Source organism: Carassius gibelio, chromosome B2 (assembly GCF_023724105.1).
Source record: "Carassius gibelio isolate Cgi1373 ecotype wild population from Czech Republic chromosome B2, carGib1.2-hapl.c, whole genome shotgun sequence".
Lineage (NCBI taxonomy): Eukaryota > Metazoa > Chordata > Actinopteri > Cypriniformes > Cyprinidae > Carassius > Carassius gibelio.
In genome coordinates this window covers 27,277,779-27,295,904 of record NC_068397.1, presented here as the reverse complement: position 1 = coordinate 27,295,904, position 18,126 = coordinate 27,277,779, and the positions used below count along the sequence as shown (strand labels likewise).

Below are 18,126 nucleotides of genomic sequence, written 5' to 3'. Positions count from 1 at the left end.
AATCCTTTAATCACAGGCTTTGATCTGCACGGAGGTGCTTGGGATTCACTGCGACAAACTCACACGCTCATTAACACAGAGACCTTCTCAACAGAACACACAGCTGTTGTCTTCCAGCTGTAAGAGTCAGACCATCTGAGAAGACAATGGTGCAGTCGCTTCCAGTGCTGGTTTGCTCCACTAATAAGATGAGCACATACACTGGTGTCTGTGCATCTGAAAGCATCGTTTGCGTCATACAGTGAGCGTGATGAATCATTTACCATCACAGGAAATGAAGGATTTCTTTCCGTTTCATCCTGGCACAGAGAGGGCTGAGACAAATGATGACGCATGTGAACTGAGGATGCAGTTTATGAGGAGTTTGTTAGTTATGTTGTTTCTACATAAAACATCTGAAGGTTATGTCATATTTTGCGTCACTATATAGGATGTTTTTTTTTGCGTGACATTGATATTGACAAGGCTAAAAGCCTAAGTGTTTTTGTTTTATTATTCATGAGCATTTTGAGAGAGGACAGGAATGGAAGTGGGAAATTACGCAGGTTGCACACATTATGATCACCATTTATGTTTAGGTTTTAACCCTGTAAAGTCTACTCTATGAAACCTGTAGAAAGTCTGTAGGCCTATCAAATGGGATGCGCAGATTTCTAGGGCGTCTGAATGATCGACATGATTAAAACTTGCTGCAGTCAACCTGCTGTATGCCTTCTGTCATTTGATTAATCCGCTGTTATTGAGTTCATACTTTTTTAGCAAATAAAAGGCTTTTTAGTTTCATTTTAAATACAGTCGTAAGCTGTGCGTCCATGCCAGGGGCAAGTGTGCTGGAACCGGCTGTTGATCTGAAACAAACAACCTGTAAGAGTGCTCCTGGAAAAATCTACACACAACATCAGATGTTACCGTTTTTAACAAGCATGCACTCCTTGGAAGAAAAAAAGCCGCTGGGAAGCGCAGTGGGGGCGCGTGACATGGCGGGGCAGATGACTCTCTATCGGCTCCCTGCTCCGCCGAACACAGACGATCACGCGTCATCTGATGGAACTGAAGCATCTCCTTGGCAACCGCTGAGCACAAATAGACCCAGAAATTACAAGTGATGAGTTTGACAGAAGCTCGGAAAAAGCAGGTTTATCCAATGGATTTGCTAATGGATTTCTAAAATCGTTATGCAGCATATGTTACTGAATTGAAGAGTCTGCTATTTAAGTTTGTCATTTTTTTTAAAAGATTTATTTAAAATTAAATATACATTTTCATTTGTATTTTAATTTAAGTCAATTTATTGTAGTTATATATATATTTTTATTTTATTTTATTTAAAATGTATTTGAATGTAAATAAATATATTTTATATGTGTGTATATAATGTATACACATATAATGTGTGTGTGTGTGTGTGTGTGTATATATATATATATATATATATATATATATATATATAAAACATTACATTAAATGAATATACCTGTAATTATAATAAAACATTTCTTTTTATAAAAATCACTTTTAAAATATAAAATATGTACTTTATATGTAAATAAATAAACAAATAAATGTGTGTATATATATATATGTGTGTATATATTATGTGGGGAAGTCGTGGCCTAGTGGTTAGAGAGTTTGACTCTTAACCTTGAGGTTGTGGGTTCGAGTCTCGGGTTGGCAATATCATGACTGAGGTGCCCTTGAGCAAGGCAACAAACCCCCAACTGCTCCCTGGGTGCCGCAACATAAGTGTGTGTTTCTGTCTCTGTGTCTGTCCACTTTGGATGGGTTAAATGCAGAGCACGAATTCTGAGTATGGGTCACCATACTTGGCTGTATGTCATTTTCACTATCATAACCATGCTGGCCGTAAGTAGCAGATTATTTTGCTTGTTGACTTATAAAATGAGTAATACCCGGTGTGTCGGAGCATCACAGAGAAATGAATTTTGGGATTTGCTTTGGCCCAGATGTCCGCCTCTGTGGACGCACACACACAGAGGGACACATAACGAGTGTTTAGTAAAAGGTCATCATCATTACTGCATCAGATATTGTTTAATAGAGATGCCACTGCTGGCACTCTGTGTCACCTGTTGCTTGGCAACAGCTGAGAGAAAGGTAATCCGGCTCATCTCAATTTAATACTAACTCTTCATGACTTTTAGTCTCTTTTCATTAATAAAATTTATCTATATAATCTTTTTCACACCATCCGTATAATACATTCATCAAGAAAATGTCTGCCAACACTTGACTAAAAAGCACCACAGTTCAGTCTCAGATGTTGCTTTGATATATTTAATTGATTACCACATTTATATACCAGGGTACTTTTCTGTAAGATAAGAATTAAAAATAAATGTAAATTGGGTATATTTGATTTTATTTTTTCTTTGTTATTAATCATTAGTATATCTAAAATCTACATTTAAAGGTTTTATATTGACTTAAAAAAGAAAAAAAGAAAATGTGTGGTAAACTTTTTCACATTTTTCATTTTTCATTGAGTACTAAAATATGAATACTAAAAAAATAAACAAATGAATGACTAACCAAGTATAGACATTTAAAAAAAGACAAAACTAATAAAAATGACATAAAACTTTTATAAAAATATAGTTTACTATATATATATATATATATATATATATATATATATATATATATATATATATAATATTTGTAATTTTAGAATATGATTTCCTCAAATTTGACATTTTTAATTAAAAAATATCACACTGACTATTATTTTGAAACAGAAAATGTGAGTGGTGTTTTGTCTGTGCTAAACATTTAAGTATTGCTGCTATAAGTCTTCTAAATAAATAAATGTATGAGCAATAAAAATAGCAATCATTCACTGATAAAACAAATTATAACACAAAATAGTAAATTAAGAGGCAAAACACTAATTCTCAAAATATTGTCTCTAAATGTTTTGTGCATATACCATGGTACCATCAAACGTATCTCTCTTAGTCTGCAGGTCGTCTGTGTTTAGTTTCTGTGCAGCATCCCTCCAGATGACACCGTGATCTACATTATTATCATCACAACACATGATTAAAATACAAAATATGGCACAATATGAGAGAGAAACAGATACCATGTGGATGTGTACACATAGCTTTTATTATAATATAAACACATCTATCATAGGTTGTGTCAAAAACACAATAACTGTATATGTCTTCACATATGCACTGTGAAAGACTGCAATCTCAGGCTGAATTGTATTTAATAAATCAAGGCATTGAGATCAATGTTGTTTATCCACTCACAACTCGAGGGTCCCTGCTCTTCTCCAGCAATGGAATCAGACATTTAGTCAGAACATAAATACCTACAGCGGACACGATTCGATTAAATACTGCATCCAACATGTTCTACGTTTTAGAACAGAATATATATTCTACTAAAGAATATTATAGAAACTCAGGGGTCAGCACGATTTTTGTAATGAAAAAAAAATTCAGCAAAGATAGTGACTGTAAAGACATTTATAATGTTACAAAAGGTTTCAAATATTTCCAATAAATCCCTATTCTTTAAAGAATCCTGCACGCACCACAGTTTCCACACAAATATTAAGCAGCAAACTGAACAGTTGCTTTGAATAAAAGTGTCTGCTAAATGTGTAAATGTATAAGAGTATGCTGTTGTTTTTGATGCCATACACAGCTTGGTGGGCATAAGAGACTTTTAAAAATAATGACATTTGACTTGTGTCTTACCAGGTGTATTAGTTGCAAAAATGTTCTCCAGTCCGTCAGAGCTTATTTCCCTCTGGTTCACCATACATCTGGCATTATTGATCTGAGAGAGATTAGAGGAGAGGATGTGTCTTCATCTGTCCTGCACCTGTAAGCTTCAGCTGAATCCTGCTATTTTCTTTAATATAGTGAGGTATGATGGGAATCTCTTAAAGGAGCTCTCTGATACCAAAACACTAAGCAATGAATGCTCCTTCTTAAAGGCCAAACTCCCACACCTTTCTCGTCTCTGAGAGGTCCAACACATGGATATAAACCTCCTACAGTAGATACATAAGCAATAAATGAGTCTAAATTATTTAAGGATCATGTGACGCTGAAGACTAATGATGCTGTAAATTCAGCTTTATCATCACAGGAATAAATTATATTTAACAATAATACACTGAAAAAAAACAACTGTAAAACTGTAATATTTCACAATTTTACTTTATACTTTACTGTATTTTTTCACAAATATATGCAGACTTGGTGATCATAAGAGCCTTTTAAAAACATCAAATCTTACCAAGCCCAAACCTTTCAACAGTATTGTATTGTGTTATCTATTTAATATTGATGTATGTAATAATATACATGTTATATTATCAATCTTAATATATATTTTTCTCACTACCAAAAACTACATGTATATTGTATCTACCATGCTATAGGAAAATGCTAATCATTCAGAACATAATGGTATACACAGTATTAAGGTACCATACTACCATCTCCTGCAATCATACTATAGATTTATAGTCGGAAAAATAATATTGTAACCTAAAAAGTGTTTGTGTGACTGTAAAACAAACCTTTTTTGGCTATGGCCATGAGCGTTGTCTTCCCTATTCCCGCTGTTGGCTCCAGTGATTATGAAGGAACGGCCTACCATGGACACATCCAGGTCCTTCGCTACAAAGAGGCATTCTCAAATCCAGACCTGTTGACAACATCCAGCACATGAATCAAATCAGAAACACAACCAGCATAAAACCTCAAGAGCTGTGTTGTCCATAAAAATGTGTTTTTTAAGGCAATTGTTGAACTGTTATGTGACCTCTGTGCATCTGAGACAAAGCTCCTAAGACAAGAGCCCTGATCAGGGGCCAAATGAGCTTCTGTGTGGACACCTGAGAGAGCAGCGGGGGGTCTCAATAGGGCCTACTGATGACTGACCTTTAACTGAGGGCTTGGATGAATGCATGTCAGAGAAGATGACTTGGGAAACTTCAAAAACAACATTTGTGCAAGAAACCACTACATTTAATAACATTTGGCTTGCGAGAACACAGTTTAAGACTTTGTTTTTGTAGCAGCTCTGAACAGCTGCTGAATATATGCTCAGGCCAGAATCATTTAGCAAATTATTAAATCATCATAGCAATGAAAACCATCTTATTGCACTAATTAGAAAATAATTTCCAACAAACTTTCTCAAAAGTTATCAGCAGTAAAGTAGCCCAATTACCTCAACAACACAAACTGAATTCGGTACGAAATTCAAAAAGTAATTTACTTTGTATACTCCCTCATTCCCTTGATAAACCACACTATGTTCCTGCAGAGACAAATTTGTTGTTTCTTCTCTACTGGACTGTAACCCCTACTTGGAGATATGACTCCTGACAGATGCATTTGTGACTGCTGTAGCTCCAGAGGACTCCCTCTAGTGTCAGAGGGAATCAATTATATACAAGCAAGGTCATGCAAATAAATGAAGTCAGGTGGTGTTCACTTTTCAAGTGTTTGCCTTTTATGCAAAAAAATGACTTTCCAAATAACCAAAAAACCCTCCAATACCTACGGAAGCTTGAAAAAACTTGCAATGTTTTGGAAAAAATGTAGTAAAATCTAAGTATTTGACCTGTAAATTTTGTACATTTCCAAAATATTTAGTAATTGCATAATGATTAATAATTACACACAAAATAGTAATTTTTTGTTCATTTACCGTGAACCTACTTTCTAATTTGTGTACATTTTCAAGTGTTAAATGACGAATAAAGAATACTTTTATTCATAGTTGGGGTACTTGGACTCGGACTTCAATTATAAATGAACTTGGACTAGAACCTGACTGGACATTTTGGACTTAGACATTGCTCTGAGTAGCCTACAGACGAATCCACGTCATGTGTAATAAAAGATAATATATATATAAATATATATATACAAATACCATAAAAGAAAAAAGTAAGAACATAAAATTTAAATAAAAATAAATGATTAATAATCGTCTTCCATTCAAACTCAATTGGTTAAGAAATAGGACTCAACAAGGTAGACTTTGACCCAACAGTTATTTATCATATAAAGCCAGTTATTGTTCTCATGAACACTGAAAAAAAAATGTTTCATTGAATTTAATTTTTTTTTTTAATGGTAAGTGGTTGCAATCAATTTATTTTAGTGAAGTCACTTACCATAAAGCAACCACTTACCATAAAAAAATAGTAATTCAATTAATCTTTTTTTTTAAGTGAATAACAAGATAATAATATTCATAATAGCAAACTGTACTTTAATATTATTATATTATATTTTTTAAACAAAAATAGTTTATTCTTCGTTGTTTTTTAAGTTGGTTGCTTAACAACATAGTCATTCATGTCATATCTATATCCGTAAATATGAAGGCTGCATTTACAAAAGGCGTTTTAAAGGTAACGTACAGGAAAATATGTGAGGAGGGTGTTGTCCCGCCCCTTTCAAGACAGGTGCAATGCTTTAACCAATCAGAGCTCAGACATGGCAGGCGAAAACAAAGCCGACCGCTCAGATACGCATCTGCGCATGCGTAGCTTTTCTCTCTCCCCACAGTTTGGGAAGGGCAGCGATGACTCCGGCCTTGACCAGCCGGGAAGAGGATAGGAATTTTGTGGATTTTAACATTCTTTCTGAATTTCTTACTTCAATATGGTAAGTTACACAGTTTATTATTTTTCCTCGCCTAAAAGCACACATTTAGATCACAGGTGATTTCTTCCACAGGTTGAGCCTCGTGCACGTGTCAGGACTTAAATGCGAGTGCACCTGCGGACTTTAAAACTTCCGTCCTTCATGAGCTGCTTGTAATGAAAGAAAACAGTGTCATTTAGAGCTGGTGTAATTCACCTAAAGTTGTTTTATTCAAAGTCTGAGCAAATTAATCGGGTGTCATTTAAATGCTGAGGGAGTTAAAGGTGTTAAAGTAATCTCATCTGTCTGGACAAACAGGTTTGTTCGTTTCCCTCGATACTGGAACTGGACTGTCAGATTTTGACACTCGGAACGCAAATTGTTATAAAACCTTTGTTTGGAGAAAACGTGCATGCAAAGTTCTGGTTTAGCTTACTTGATTTGGCGGCCGGGTAAACTCTTTTATTTGTCGTTCAACTAGAAGTTGACTAGAACAAAGTGTGTTTGACGTTTGACTGCTGCTGACATGTTTACAGAAGAGCTATTTGTTCTTCTGGTTAATGTGTGCAAGAATGAAGAAGAATGAGTTAAGAGTACCTTAATCACAGTATAACAAATGAAATGTTAACATTTGCTATTATAATTTTTTTTTTATATTGAGTAATATATTGATATTGAATAATAATTATATTTTCTATATAATTTATTTATTAATTAACTATTAATACATTTAAAAACAATACTTTAATACTCAAATTACATGACAATCATGCTGTAAAAATATAATGTTGTCTATTGAAATCAGCCAGTAATCTATATTACTAATAATAATTTTGCTCATACATATTTGTTTGTATGAAAAAACATAAAAACGTAAAATAAATCTAAAAATAAATTTACTTTCAAACTGAGTAATATTTTAATGCATTTTTTTTATTGAATTACATCATTATTAGTATTATTATTTACAGCATATATATATATATATATATATATATATATATATATATATGAATTTGGTAAGTGTTGGCAAATTCTCTCCAGAATAGTAATACAATACATGCAGGTCAACAATGCTTCATCTGATATTGTCTGTATTCATCTGAGTAATTACAAGTGATGAAGAAGTGGCCCTTTTAATTTCAAAGAGATAACAACACACTGCAGAATCTCATTTAAACTGCAGCGAGTGTGTTAATACGCATGTTCTCCTGTGTGCTGTAGCCACTCACAGCTGTGTCGACCCCAACAATAGAAGGAAAATGAAATCAGAGCAACACAGAACTGAAATCTAAGCAGGAACCGGCTCAAGAGGAAGCTCGGAGCGTCATTTAAACCCTTCCCTGGTGAAACTTTGTGTGTGGGAGAGAGGGAGAGGGGTGTGTGTGTAAGGAGAGAAAGTGTGGAATGTAGAGATAAAGATACATGTAACTTAATAGTTGTAGCACAGTTTTCTTTCTCTTTTCTCTTCCTGTTGGCATGAGATGGGTGTTCCATGCTGAAGAAATACTTCAGAGAATCATATTCCTCTGGAGCACAATAGTAGACCCGACGCACTGCATGGTGCATGCTTCTGTTTCCTTGTTTTTTTTCCTTGTGTTTTCAACTTTCGTCTCTCATCAGGATTTACTGAGGAAGCAAATAAACTCTTTGCCAGCATGTTTTGGTCATAACAATGAAGCAGCTGACGGTTCCATTTCCCCACCTGGTGTTCCTGCATCTGTGTGCATGTGTGTTTGCAAGCAAAATGAGTTGCTTGTAGCAGATTCATTAATTCTCTCATTAAACATAACAATCAACTTTAGGAGGACAAACCTTAGGACTGATTGCTTCTTGATGGTTTGAGTTGTGTGAAAATTATCATGTTTTTACACTTAAAGAAATATTTCACGCATTTTACATAGAAAATTTACATTTACATTTAGCAGATGCTTTTATCCAAAGCGACTTACAGTGGATTCAGGCTAAACATTTTTTTTTTTTATTAGTTTGTGTGTTTCCTGGGAATTGAACCCATGACCTTTTGCGGTGCTAACGCAATGCTCTCCCACTGAGACACAGGAACACACCTAAAATGTACTCGCCTTCAGTCCATCCAAGATCTGGATGAATTTGTTTCTCCTTCAGAGCAGATTTGGAGAAATTTAGCATTACATCACTTGCTTACTAATGAATCATCTGCAGTGAATGGGTGCCATCAGAATGAGAGTTCAAACAGCTGATAAAAAGATCACAATAATCCACACCACTCCAGTTCATCAGTAAAATGTATTGTAAAGTGAAAAAAGCTGTTTGTAATAAACAATTTAATCAAATTTAACTTAAAAAAAAATTTCCTTTATCCATAATGCTTTCTCTGGTGAAATGCCATCTTATATGAATCAGGAGAGAAAAAATATGCACAGATTCAGCTCTGTTTACAAGTGGAAAATAATTTGTCTCTGAATTTTAATCCACAGGAGATGGAAGTGTTGTTATGGATTGTAGGCTCTTATATTGGCCAGAAGTGACAATGTAACGGTAAAATAAATTATTTCTTGCAAGAAACTTTTAAACCCATAAGACATTCATTGATGAACTGGATATGGAATTTTAGCGTATTGCATATAACCATATTATACTGTACAATGCTGATTTTATGCAAAATAATAAGTAATATGCAATGGAACAATCAATAGACATTTAGAATAGTTAGGCCTATTTGCTCGTTGTCATATGACTGCATTACACTGTTTAATTCAGCAGTTGATGTCTAGTCAAAATATTGGAAGTAAAAACAATTAATTTTGTGTAGAAAATGTGTAACTTTCGACAGCATAATTAATGATTTAGTTATATTTAAGTTTTTCAGTTCATTAGAAATAATTGCACTCTGGAATACTGTATTCTGCACAGGGATTTAGGATATACTGCACGTTTTTATATTTCTTCAAAACTGTCATTTGAAAAAAAAAAAATTCAGTTATTATAAATGTCTCTGTATTGAACGCTGTTTTATTGCTCATCATTACTCATTTCTGTGAAGTTTTTCTTATGAAATGCCTTTTTCAAGCAATAAAAGTGAACAGCCCGGTTCCATTTATTTAGTGTGTTTTTAATCTTGTTTCAGAGGTGTGACTCAGGTTTCTGTGTAATAGTTTCTGTTAACAGTTGTGACCTGATAATTCTGTGAAAAAAGCAGTTTGTGTGACTCAGTAAGAGAGCATCACATTCTCTCTATCCGTGACGTATGTCAATGAGAAGACAGCTTTTTCAAGCATTGCCAGATTTCTGTGCAAATGAAAGGGGGAGGAGAAATTAGAAGTTCTCCGAAATTTTGTTCTTGGTGTCATTGCATTTAGCTGATTAGTTCTTGTGTGGAAAGGATTCATGCAGGGGTCCATCCTGTCACTGACAGGATCTTTGTCTCACGGATATTGAATCTCTCATTGATTGGGTTTGTGAGACAGTGAAAAGGCTATCTATAGTTCTTTGTCTGAAGTGCATTTGGTCTTTTTCTGTGTATTTCCTGTTTCCTAAAATTCCTAGAATTGTTTTTACAGGCTCCACAAGACCAGAGAGAGGAAATATGGGGGAAGTGGGATCAGAACACAATGCAGGCCAGATATGAACCTGCGTTTCTCGCATGAGCACCACATGATAACCTAGGCTAGTGCACAAGCTCTACGTTGAGGTTGAGGATAGGTTACTCAGCTGTAACGTTGCCAGGAAGGTTTTTGCATTGACGCCATGTCTGAGCAAAGCTGTGAGATTCACTTATTGAGTATTCAAAAGTTTAGTTAGCTCTGTTGTCAAGTTTGTGCCAAACCACAAAGAATCTGGTGCAGTTACTCCATGGTGTTTATTTGTAAACCTGAGATGTGACTGTTGTTGAGGGACATGTTGTTAAATTGCACAGATGCTAAAATGAAGAGCTCCTCTCAATTGAAGACCGTGATGAATTTAGTCGACAGATTGCTGAAAATTTTTTTTCATGCACTACCAGATTTCCAGCACAGCTGTTCAAATGCAGTCTTCATCTTGGCACATATGTGATCTTATAAATTTAAAGAAAAATGTAATAAAATGTGATTGTGGTTATGTGGTTGATGGGAGGTACTGTAAATAGTAAGGATACGGGTACACTTCATAGGTACAGAATGACGTCCACCCACTTGAATCATTTTGGCCTTGACTCTAGTGTGAAACCGTTTAGTCCACCTGCTGTGTTGCAGAATTTCATACCATCTGCTTCCCTTCAGCATCTGCAGAAAAGCCCTGCATAAAGAGTATTTTGTACATAGATGTATAATATTTTTCCTTTTAAATGTATTGCAACAGTTAAAGTTTTCTATGAAGTTTTGGTTATATATGATACAGACCAGTACAAAAAGCAACATTCACTTAAAATGAAAAGTAAAGGATTATTCACGATTAATCTCAGACTCATCCATAGTGTATTTTCACTGTTGGCACATTTCTCATGACTGTGTTCCAAGGAACAGTCTTGGTAACTCATCACCTTTGGGGTTTGAACCTGCAATTTTTGGATAACCAACCTGAATCATTAACCACTAGACAACACCCACTCCATAAGATGAAAGAATGAAACCATCATTAATTAATGCATGTTCTTTTTTTCCCGACAGATGCACTTCCTGTTGCTGTTCAGTCGTCAGGGGAAGTTACGGCTGCAGAAATGGTTCCTGCCCCTGCCAGAGAGAGAGAGGAAGAAGATTGTGAAGGACATGACCACTATGGTGTTGTCACGAAAACCACGCACATGTAACTTCCTGCACTGGAAGGACCTGAAGATTGTTTATAAGAGGTGAGCATTCATCCCAGGCCCATGGGGAATGTCCCGCAGGATTAAATTTAGGACTATTTTCAGTATGTCTTCAGTAAGAGCATGCTGGTTTCAAACAAAATGATGGTGTTAGATTCAGCATTAATTAAAAGCCCAGCTGCTAGGCGCTCGTGTTTGGTCATTAGTCATCACAAGGTGTGAGCAAAAGATTCTAAAATCTAGTCAGCAGTCAAGATCTTGTGTGGGCTAATTAAAATACCACATGGGAAGGTTTCTGCGTCCGGATCGTGTTTGTTGCTCCGTCCTGTGCTGTAGTTTTAAAACTGGTTCAGCCCAGTTCTCCTGCTATTGCTTATGTCATTAGCTGACGACATGCCCCTTTCTGAGTCCTCCTTGTTTTCTGGCCAAACCTAGTGGCAGCTTTTTACACAATGGCCCTCTATTACCCCTCAATTGTGTCTGAAAATGGACCCACATGCTCACAATGGGAAATATTAGTGCTTCATCTTTTCATTATGATAAATCAGTTAGAAGGTGTATTATAAACATTTTAATGTCACTTCTGAAGATTAAATACTCTTTATCAATATAAAAAATCATTTACAATCCATTTATTAATGCGACCTTCCAAGTAAAATAAGACTTCGCTTTTATTTTTTCTGAACTGATTTGATCATAAAAAAGTGAGTGAATACGATATGTTATAAAGAGCTTTTTAATCTGTAAAACCATATTTTAACACTGTATAGTAGCAAATGTACCAAAAAGAGGGATTTTCTGAATAATAAAATGCAAAGAACCACTGAAGAACTTTGGGTATGGAAATATTTTAGAGAAAATGTTTAATTGTGCTTGTAAACTTTAATGCTTCAGAGCCTGGCTATATTCTTGGTGAATATCCTTCGGTCAGGGACTGAAATTATCGTGTTTCTCAGAGTGAGTTTTCACACTTGTGTTCCTGAGAGCCTGTTACTCACACTCTTCTGGTTCAGATCTGTATTTCACACTTTTCTTAAACCAGTCTCTCTGTTCTTTCCTGTTTTTTTTTATTTTTATACAGATATTTGCCATGTGAGCCGTTGCATTACAAAGACTGTAGATGGCAATTGTGAGGATAGTGTGTACTATTTTCAGTATTTATTTTTTTATGAATGAAAATAAGCATACGTCTGTGTTTTCCTACTTGTTTGTAGGTACGCCAGTCTGTATTTCTGCTGTGCTTTGGAGAACCAGGATAATGAACTTCTGGCTTTAGAGATTCTGCACCGTTATGTGGAGCTACTTGACAAATACTTTGGCAATGTAAATACATTCAGTTTCTTAATTTATCACATCTGGAGCAAATATTTGTATATATTTAATAAAAGATATGTTACATTATTGTTTATATTTCCTGTTTCTATTTTATTAAATACATTTTTTTGTATAGACTGAACACTGAATTTTAGTTATTTTATTCTGTGTCTCTTTATTCTTTTTTTATACCAATTTTTGTCTGTGTAATATTATCTTAAAGGTATGTGAGCTGGACATCATCTTTAACTTTGAGAAGGCTTATTTCATCCTGGATGAGTTTCTGATGGGTGGAGAGATTCAGGAGACGTCAAAACAGTCTATTGCAAAGTCTGTAGAGGCCTCTGATATGCTGCAAGAGGTGAGACACTAAATTTAATCTGCATTTAGGTGAATATGTTTGAAAAATGAAACTGAAAATAAGTTTTATTTAACAGTTTTATAGTAGAAAAAAGTATCTTCCATCCCTGTAAATTGCTGCTGTTTTGAAATTTTTTAAATAATAATAATGATAATAATAATTGGACACATGTTGACACAATCTCAATCAGTGTTTCCGAGACAGACATTTCAGATCGAAAGCACCTGCAGCTGTTTTAATGGTGCTGCCCACACAGTTATAAAGCTCTACTTTGGCTGTCACCTTCATTAAACTTTATAGATTTGACAAAGACAGACAAATAAACAGACCTGTCTGAGAGTGTTGTTTTACAGAGCAGCTCTCAGTACCACTAAATGCCAGCTTTCCCAGCATGCCTCATTAAAAGAATAGTTCCCTCCTAATTGAAAATTATGTGATTTGCTCCCATTCAAAGCTGGCATATTGAGCACTCACAGCACTATAGCATAAGGGGTATAAATGACACAAGGGTGAATAAATGATTAGCTAATTTTCATTTTGGAGCCAACTCTTCCTTTAAGACACATATGGCATCTGATCATGTGTTGTCCACATATCATTCTAATAAGCAGGGTCCAGACATCTGAAGAATCCGTTATTTGCCTGTTTTCTTCTCTTCAGACGATGGAAGAATACATGAGCAAACCAGCCTTCTGACGGCAGCTGACGTGATCCAATGTGACAAAAGGGAAAGAAGCCTGCCTCCGCAGTGTAGGTTGTGTCCTTCACTCAGGACACAATTTTTCATGGCAAGAAATTACAGACATCATTCATGAGGGATTTTTCTTATTTATTGTTATTATTATTTTCTTCTCAATGCTTGTATGAACCCCTTTATCACCTCCACTAACATTTCAATAGAACTGAATCAGGGTTCATGTTGTGTTTTTGAATAGGTTATGTCAGCTTATAAATAAATAAATGTTATGCAGAATTTCTGTGATGGCTCCAGCATGCATATACAAATGCAACCATAGATTCAGCTGATAATTTTCAACTTGTATGCCAAAATCATTTTATATAATGTGCATATATTTGCAATAACCTTAAACCTTGGCTTTTCTGAAGTGCCTTTTCATGGTTTTTAATCATGTTTGCATGTCTCAGGACACATTTAGTTCAAGAAAGGAAAACTCATTTTTGATGAAATGTTAATGCTGCTTTATCAGCACACTTTGTTGATATTGTCTTATTAAAATGGTCTTTTTGATATGATTTAGTCTCAGGCAAGTGTTTGCAATTTTCTCTAATTAAATGCATCCAGTGCTCTCTAAAATCCCTCCAGCAGTTTATTTTTGTGCACTGTAATGGATTTGTTTTCTATTAATATCTCTTAATATAAGACGATGCTTGGCACTGTTTTAGGTCCTGTATCATCAAGTGTGGACACCCTTGGCTTTTTCTATGACATCAAATGTAAATTTCAATACGTGATATTTTTTCTTCACTTTTAAGATCTAACACACACTGGGTTTCATGTTTCTTGTTTTAAGTCATAATATGATATTTTTTATGTTGAATCATGTTCAGTGTAATAAGGCAGCACAATACGGCGAGAGGAAAAATAATACGGTAATGCTTTATTCATGTTTCTCTTCTCACACTTTAAAACACGTACAAAATGATTTATAAATGAGAATCACATCCATCTTTATTGGTTTGATAATGAAGTAGCCTGTAAAGATTGCAGCAAGGGGAGTCCTACGACTACAGGAACATTCTCTTGATACCAACAAAAGGAACAAGAAAACATTTCGAGGACCACCAATTCATAAACGACAGATAAAATACACTTGAACTCCTGCACATTGATATACCATATATATTTACATCATATAGAATTCCATGAAAACTAAAGCACTTTAAACTGTTTACTTTTTTTAATAGCTTTTGAGGAGATATAGGCATGTCCCACGAGTAAGCAATATTTCTTTCCCCTTTCATACTCCGACAAGTCCCTTCTGTGGCAGGATTGGACAGTAGGAGTTTCTTACAACCAGTTTGCAATTTGGACAGTTCAGTAGTCGTTCATGTAGCCATAGCAACCATATCAAATAGATAAAAGGTCAAGGGGTGGGACTTGTCAGAATAAGAGCAGGAGGAAAAAAATACACGCTCAGGCTCTTCACATTCCTACAACCATTTTCCCGTGATACTCTTTACCCTCTTCTGTTCCAGGCACAGGTGGGGTTTGATCTACGGTCTCCTGTGCTAAATCTTGAGTGGGCGGCTTTTGGGGTGCTTCGGGCTCCTCTTTTCCTTGGGTGTCTCTTTTGGTGGGCATGCTTTTTCCATTATCAACCTGATCAAAGAAATCTTTCATGGCCTCCTCATACAAATCATAAGGCAACTGTCCGTTCATGGTAGAATCGATGGCTCTCTTGCGATCGCTCGAGCTGGTGTCGGGGTACTCAGTCAGGAGTTTGGCTGCTAGGAAGGTTGACTCTTCATCCTCATCCACTGCATCATCATTGTAATCATCTTTTCTTTTGCTTGGAGCTTTGTTTAACTCGGACAGGAACAAGCTTCCCCGTCTTCCGCTGGGGTTGAAGTACTTTGCCATGGCTGTTTTGTAGGGCCTTTGCTTTAGCAAAGAAAGCTTTGCATTCTTATTGGCCAGATTCCCTAACCCAAGGACTTTCAGGATATCCTCAGTTTTGACATCAGGATGGATATCGCTCACTGTGACTTCAGGCTGTCGACCGTTGTAATACTTGATGACACGGCTCTTAAAACGAGGTTGGCTGGGCTTCCGAGCCAGCTGGGTTTCAGGAAGGCGTTGTTGTTGTTTTCTGGTTTCCTCCATGAAGAGCATTCCAACCAGGTCCTCTGGAGGCACCTGGAGCTTCGTTGAAATAGCTGACAGCAGTTGTTTGATAGCCCTAGGGTCGATTAGAGAGGGTTGGGACAGTAGCCTCCTCCTTCCTTCCATCAGGTCCCGTTTTTGTGCCTGGTTTGTCATCTCCAAGACCTTCAACAGGTAGTAATCCACAAGTTTTGTGTCATCGTCTGAGTTCTCGTCAGCGTCTTCAGTAGGGCTAGCTCGTCTATCAATGGCCTCGCCCTGCTCTCCGTTATCTCCTAGCCCTCGTTCGTATTCTTCACGGCTTCCTTTAACTACTTCCTCTGTCTCGAGCTGCTCCTCTAGCGGTACCCATTCCTCCCCTCCGGTCACGTCCTCGTACGCCAGGTTTCTAACCTTGTAGAGGTCTCCATCATCTATGGCATCGTCATCATCCTGGTTCTCTCGTTTCTGGTTCTGCGTGGCAGATAGTTTACCAAGCTCTTCGAAAATAGAGCGCATGTTGGCAAGGCTCTGAGGGGTGTACTGCTCGTCCAAATCCTCAGTCGCACGCTTGCTGTCCCTGCCGTTCTCCTCATCTTCAAACATCAGCGGATACTTCTTGTGCGGCTTCACAAAGCCCCCGTAGTCTCTAGCAGGGCTCTCTGCGTCTGCCACCGGGCGTCTGCTCTTGTGAGAACGCTGTTCGTTTCCAGGCACTGGCTGGCTTGCCGGAGTCTCTCCAGCTTGTTCAAGCACCTGCAGCAGAGATCGAACCCACTGTGGCACCTTGTTTTCAGGCCAACGGGTGGCATCCTCACGCGTGGGTGTGTTCTCGTCCTGTTGGGAGGCAAGCTGCACTAGAAAGCGGAATTTGTCCACCTCGTCGTAGTCCCCTGTTGGACTCTCTGGTCCATCGGCTCTCTGCTTCAAGCTTTCGATGTACTCCAGAGCTTTGATCATATCGGAGCTGGGAGCAAGGAAGCCACTCTGGTCTCCGCCTCGCAGGCGATGTTGGCGCAAGGAGGTGCCCTGTATGGTTAGTGTTTGGAGAAGGGAAACAAGCAGGACTGCCACCCCTCCGACGGACAGTTTCGGTAGAGACAACATCATACAGCCTAGAGATAAACAAGCACAAAACAGTTAATCCATGCAGTGTTTTTATTAATGGTGCAACCTTGATATCTAATACCAAAATGCATGTAGTGTAGCTAAAATTCTTTTCAAGTTTAAAAACTACCTATGAAATCAGTTCTTAGAGTTGTTAAAATTGTATCCCAGACCGAGAAGCAGCGACGCTCCGAGCACCAGAGAAGCAATGAGATCAGTCAGAACACAACATGTTTTTAAATGACAACAGCACCGGATGAGTCACCGCCTGTTGTCAAGGTAACCTTTCACTTGTGGCTACGGATCTCTGAGAACAGAACTATTGATATTTTCAAATGTGTTTGTAAGAACAAATCTCGATTTAAAAAACAGTCTAGTTGGAATACATTTCATTGATCTATTCGCGACGAAATCGAGTAGATTAACCACAGATGAGATATGCTGCTGATGAGTGATAGTATCTAATCAACAAAGCCGGAAAGAAAAGGAACAAAAGCTCTAACGTTACTCGTCTGTAACCCTCGCAAAGCAGACTAGCGCATACGTTAACTGTTTTCACTGAGCGTCATTTTGTGAACACACACACACAAAAAAAAAAAATTAAAATGAGCCATCGTACCTTTTGTGTAGAGCTCAGATAATGTGAATGAGCGTAAACAGCATGTCCTCAGTGCTGCCTCAATGCGCTTCGGTTGTGTTTCAGCACCGGACAGCTCCCCGCGCTATATGAGGCGGCACCTGACCGATGCGTCACCGATGCTCACGCAATTCCGCGGCTCTGAATCCATTCGTACCGATGGTAACCATTCACAACGTTTATCTCTGAGAAACTGAACCTCTTGCATTAACCTCTTGGTATATATTTTAGGTATGTTTTATTCATAAAGAAGAGGATAGTGCTTTTTGTGAACAACAGAAAGGTATAACTAAATTTGCATAGCATATATCCTTACAGGATTTTACTATGACTAAACAGACGCTTTTGCAATACAGTGAATGTGTTGTCTAATTGTATAATGCAATAAAACTGTTAAACTGGTTTAAGCTGCCAATGAGATATATATATATATATATATAGTGTATATATTAGATGTGTATATATATG

The 18,126-nt window shown here is 36.8% G+C and overlaps 2 protein-coding genes and 1 pseudogene across 4 annotated transcripts; 1 reads left to right on the top strand and 2 right to left on the bottom strand.

Annotated features, from left to right (window-relative positions):
• Positions 1-2,926: 2,926 nt before the first annotated feature.
• Positions 2,927-4,496, bottom strand: LOC127950652 (dehydrogenase/reductase SDR family member 12-like; annotated as a pseudogene).
• Positions 4,497-6,535: 2,039 nt separating this feature from the next.
• LOC127951600 (AP-1 complex subunit sigma-3) lies at positions 6,536-14,405 on the top strand. Of its 2 annotated transcripts, none has more exons than XM_052549579.1 (5): positions 6,536-6,671; positions 11,279-11,457; positions 12,630-12,738; positions 12,953-13,090; positions 13,751-14,405. In XM_052549579.1, exons 1-5 carry the CDS (start codon positions 6,669-6,671, stop codon positions 13,784-13,786), a joined length of 465 nt encoding a protein of 154 aa, XP_052405539.1. In that variant the 5' UTR covers positions 6,536-6,668; the 3' UTR covers positions 13,787-14,405. The 2 variants fall into 2 exon arrangements, with proteins under 2 accessions (XP_052405539.1, XP_052405540.1); XM_052549580.1 differs by lacking the exon at positions 6,536-6,671 and adding an exon at positions 6,817-6,968.
• A 283-nt stretch (positions 14,406-14,688) lies between these two features.
• On the bottom strand, positions 14,689-17,802 carry LOC127951598 (secretogranin-2-like). 2 transcript variants are annotated; one of them, XM_052549577.1, is made up of 2 exons: positions 17,641-17,802; positions 14,689-17,029 (listed from the first exon to the last, which is right to left on the bottom strand). In XM_052549577.1, the coding sequence occupies exon 2, from the start codon at positions 17,022-17,024 to the stop codon at positions 15,255-15,257; it is 1,770 nt and encodes a 589-aa protein (XP_052405537.1). In that variant the 5' UTR covers positions 17,025-17,029; positions 17,641-17,802; the 3' UTR covers positions 14,689-15,254. The 2 variants fall into 2 exon arrangements, with proteins under 2 accessions (XP_052405537.1, XP_052405538.1); XM_052549578.1 differs by lacking the exon at positions 17,641-17,802 and adding an exon at positions 17,152-17,282.
• Between the last annotated feature and the right edge of the window lie 324 nt (positions 17,803-18,126).

Coding starts and splice junctions, on each gene's coding strand:
- LOC127951598 (XM_052549577.1), bottom strand. CDS start 17,024: ATGATGTTGTCTCTACCGAAACTGTCCGTCGGAGGGGTGGCAGTCCTG.
- LOC127951600 (XM_052549579.1), top strand. Junction 11,458..12,629: donor CTGAAGATTGTTTATAAGAG/GTGAGCATTCAT, acceptor ACTTGTTTGTAG/GTACGCCAGTCTGTATTTCT. Junction 13,091..13,750: donor CCTCTGATATGCTGCAAGAG/GTGAGACACTAA, acceptor TCTTCTCTTCAG/ACGATGGAAGAATACATGAG.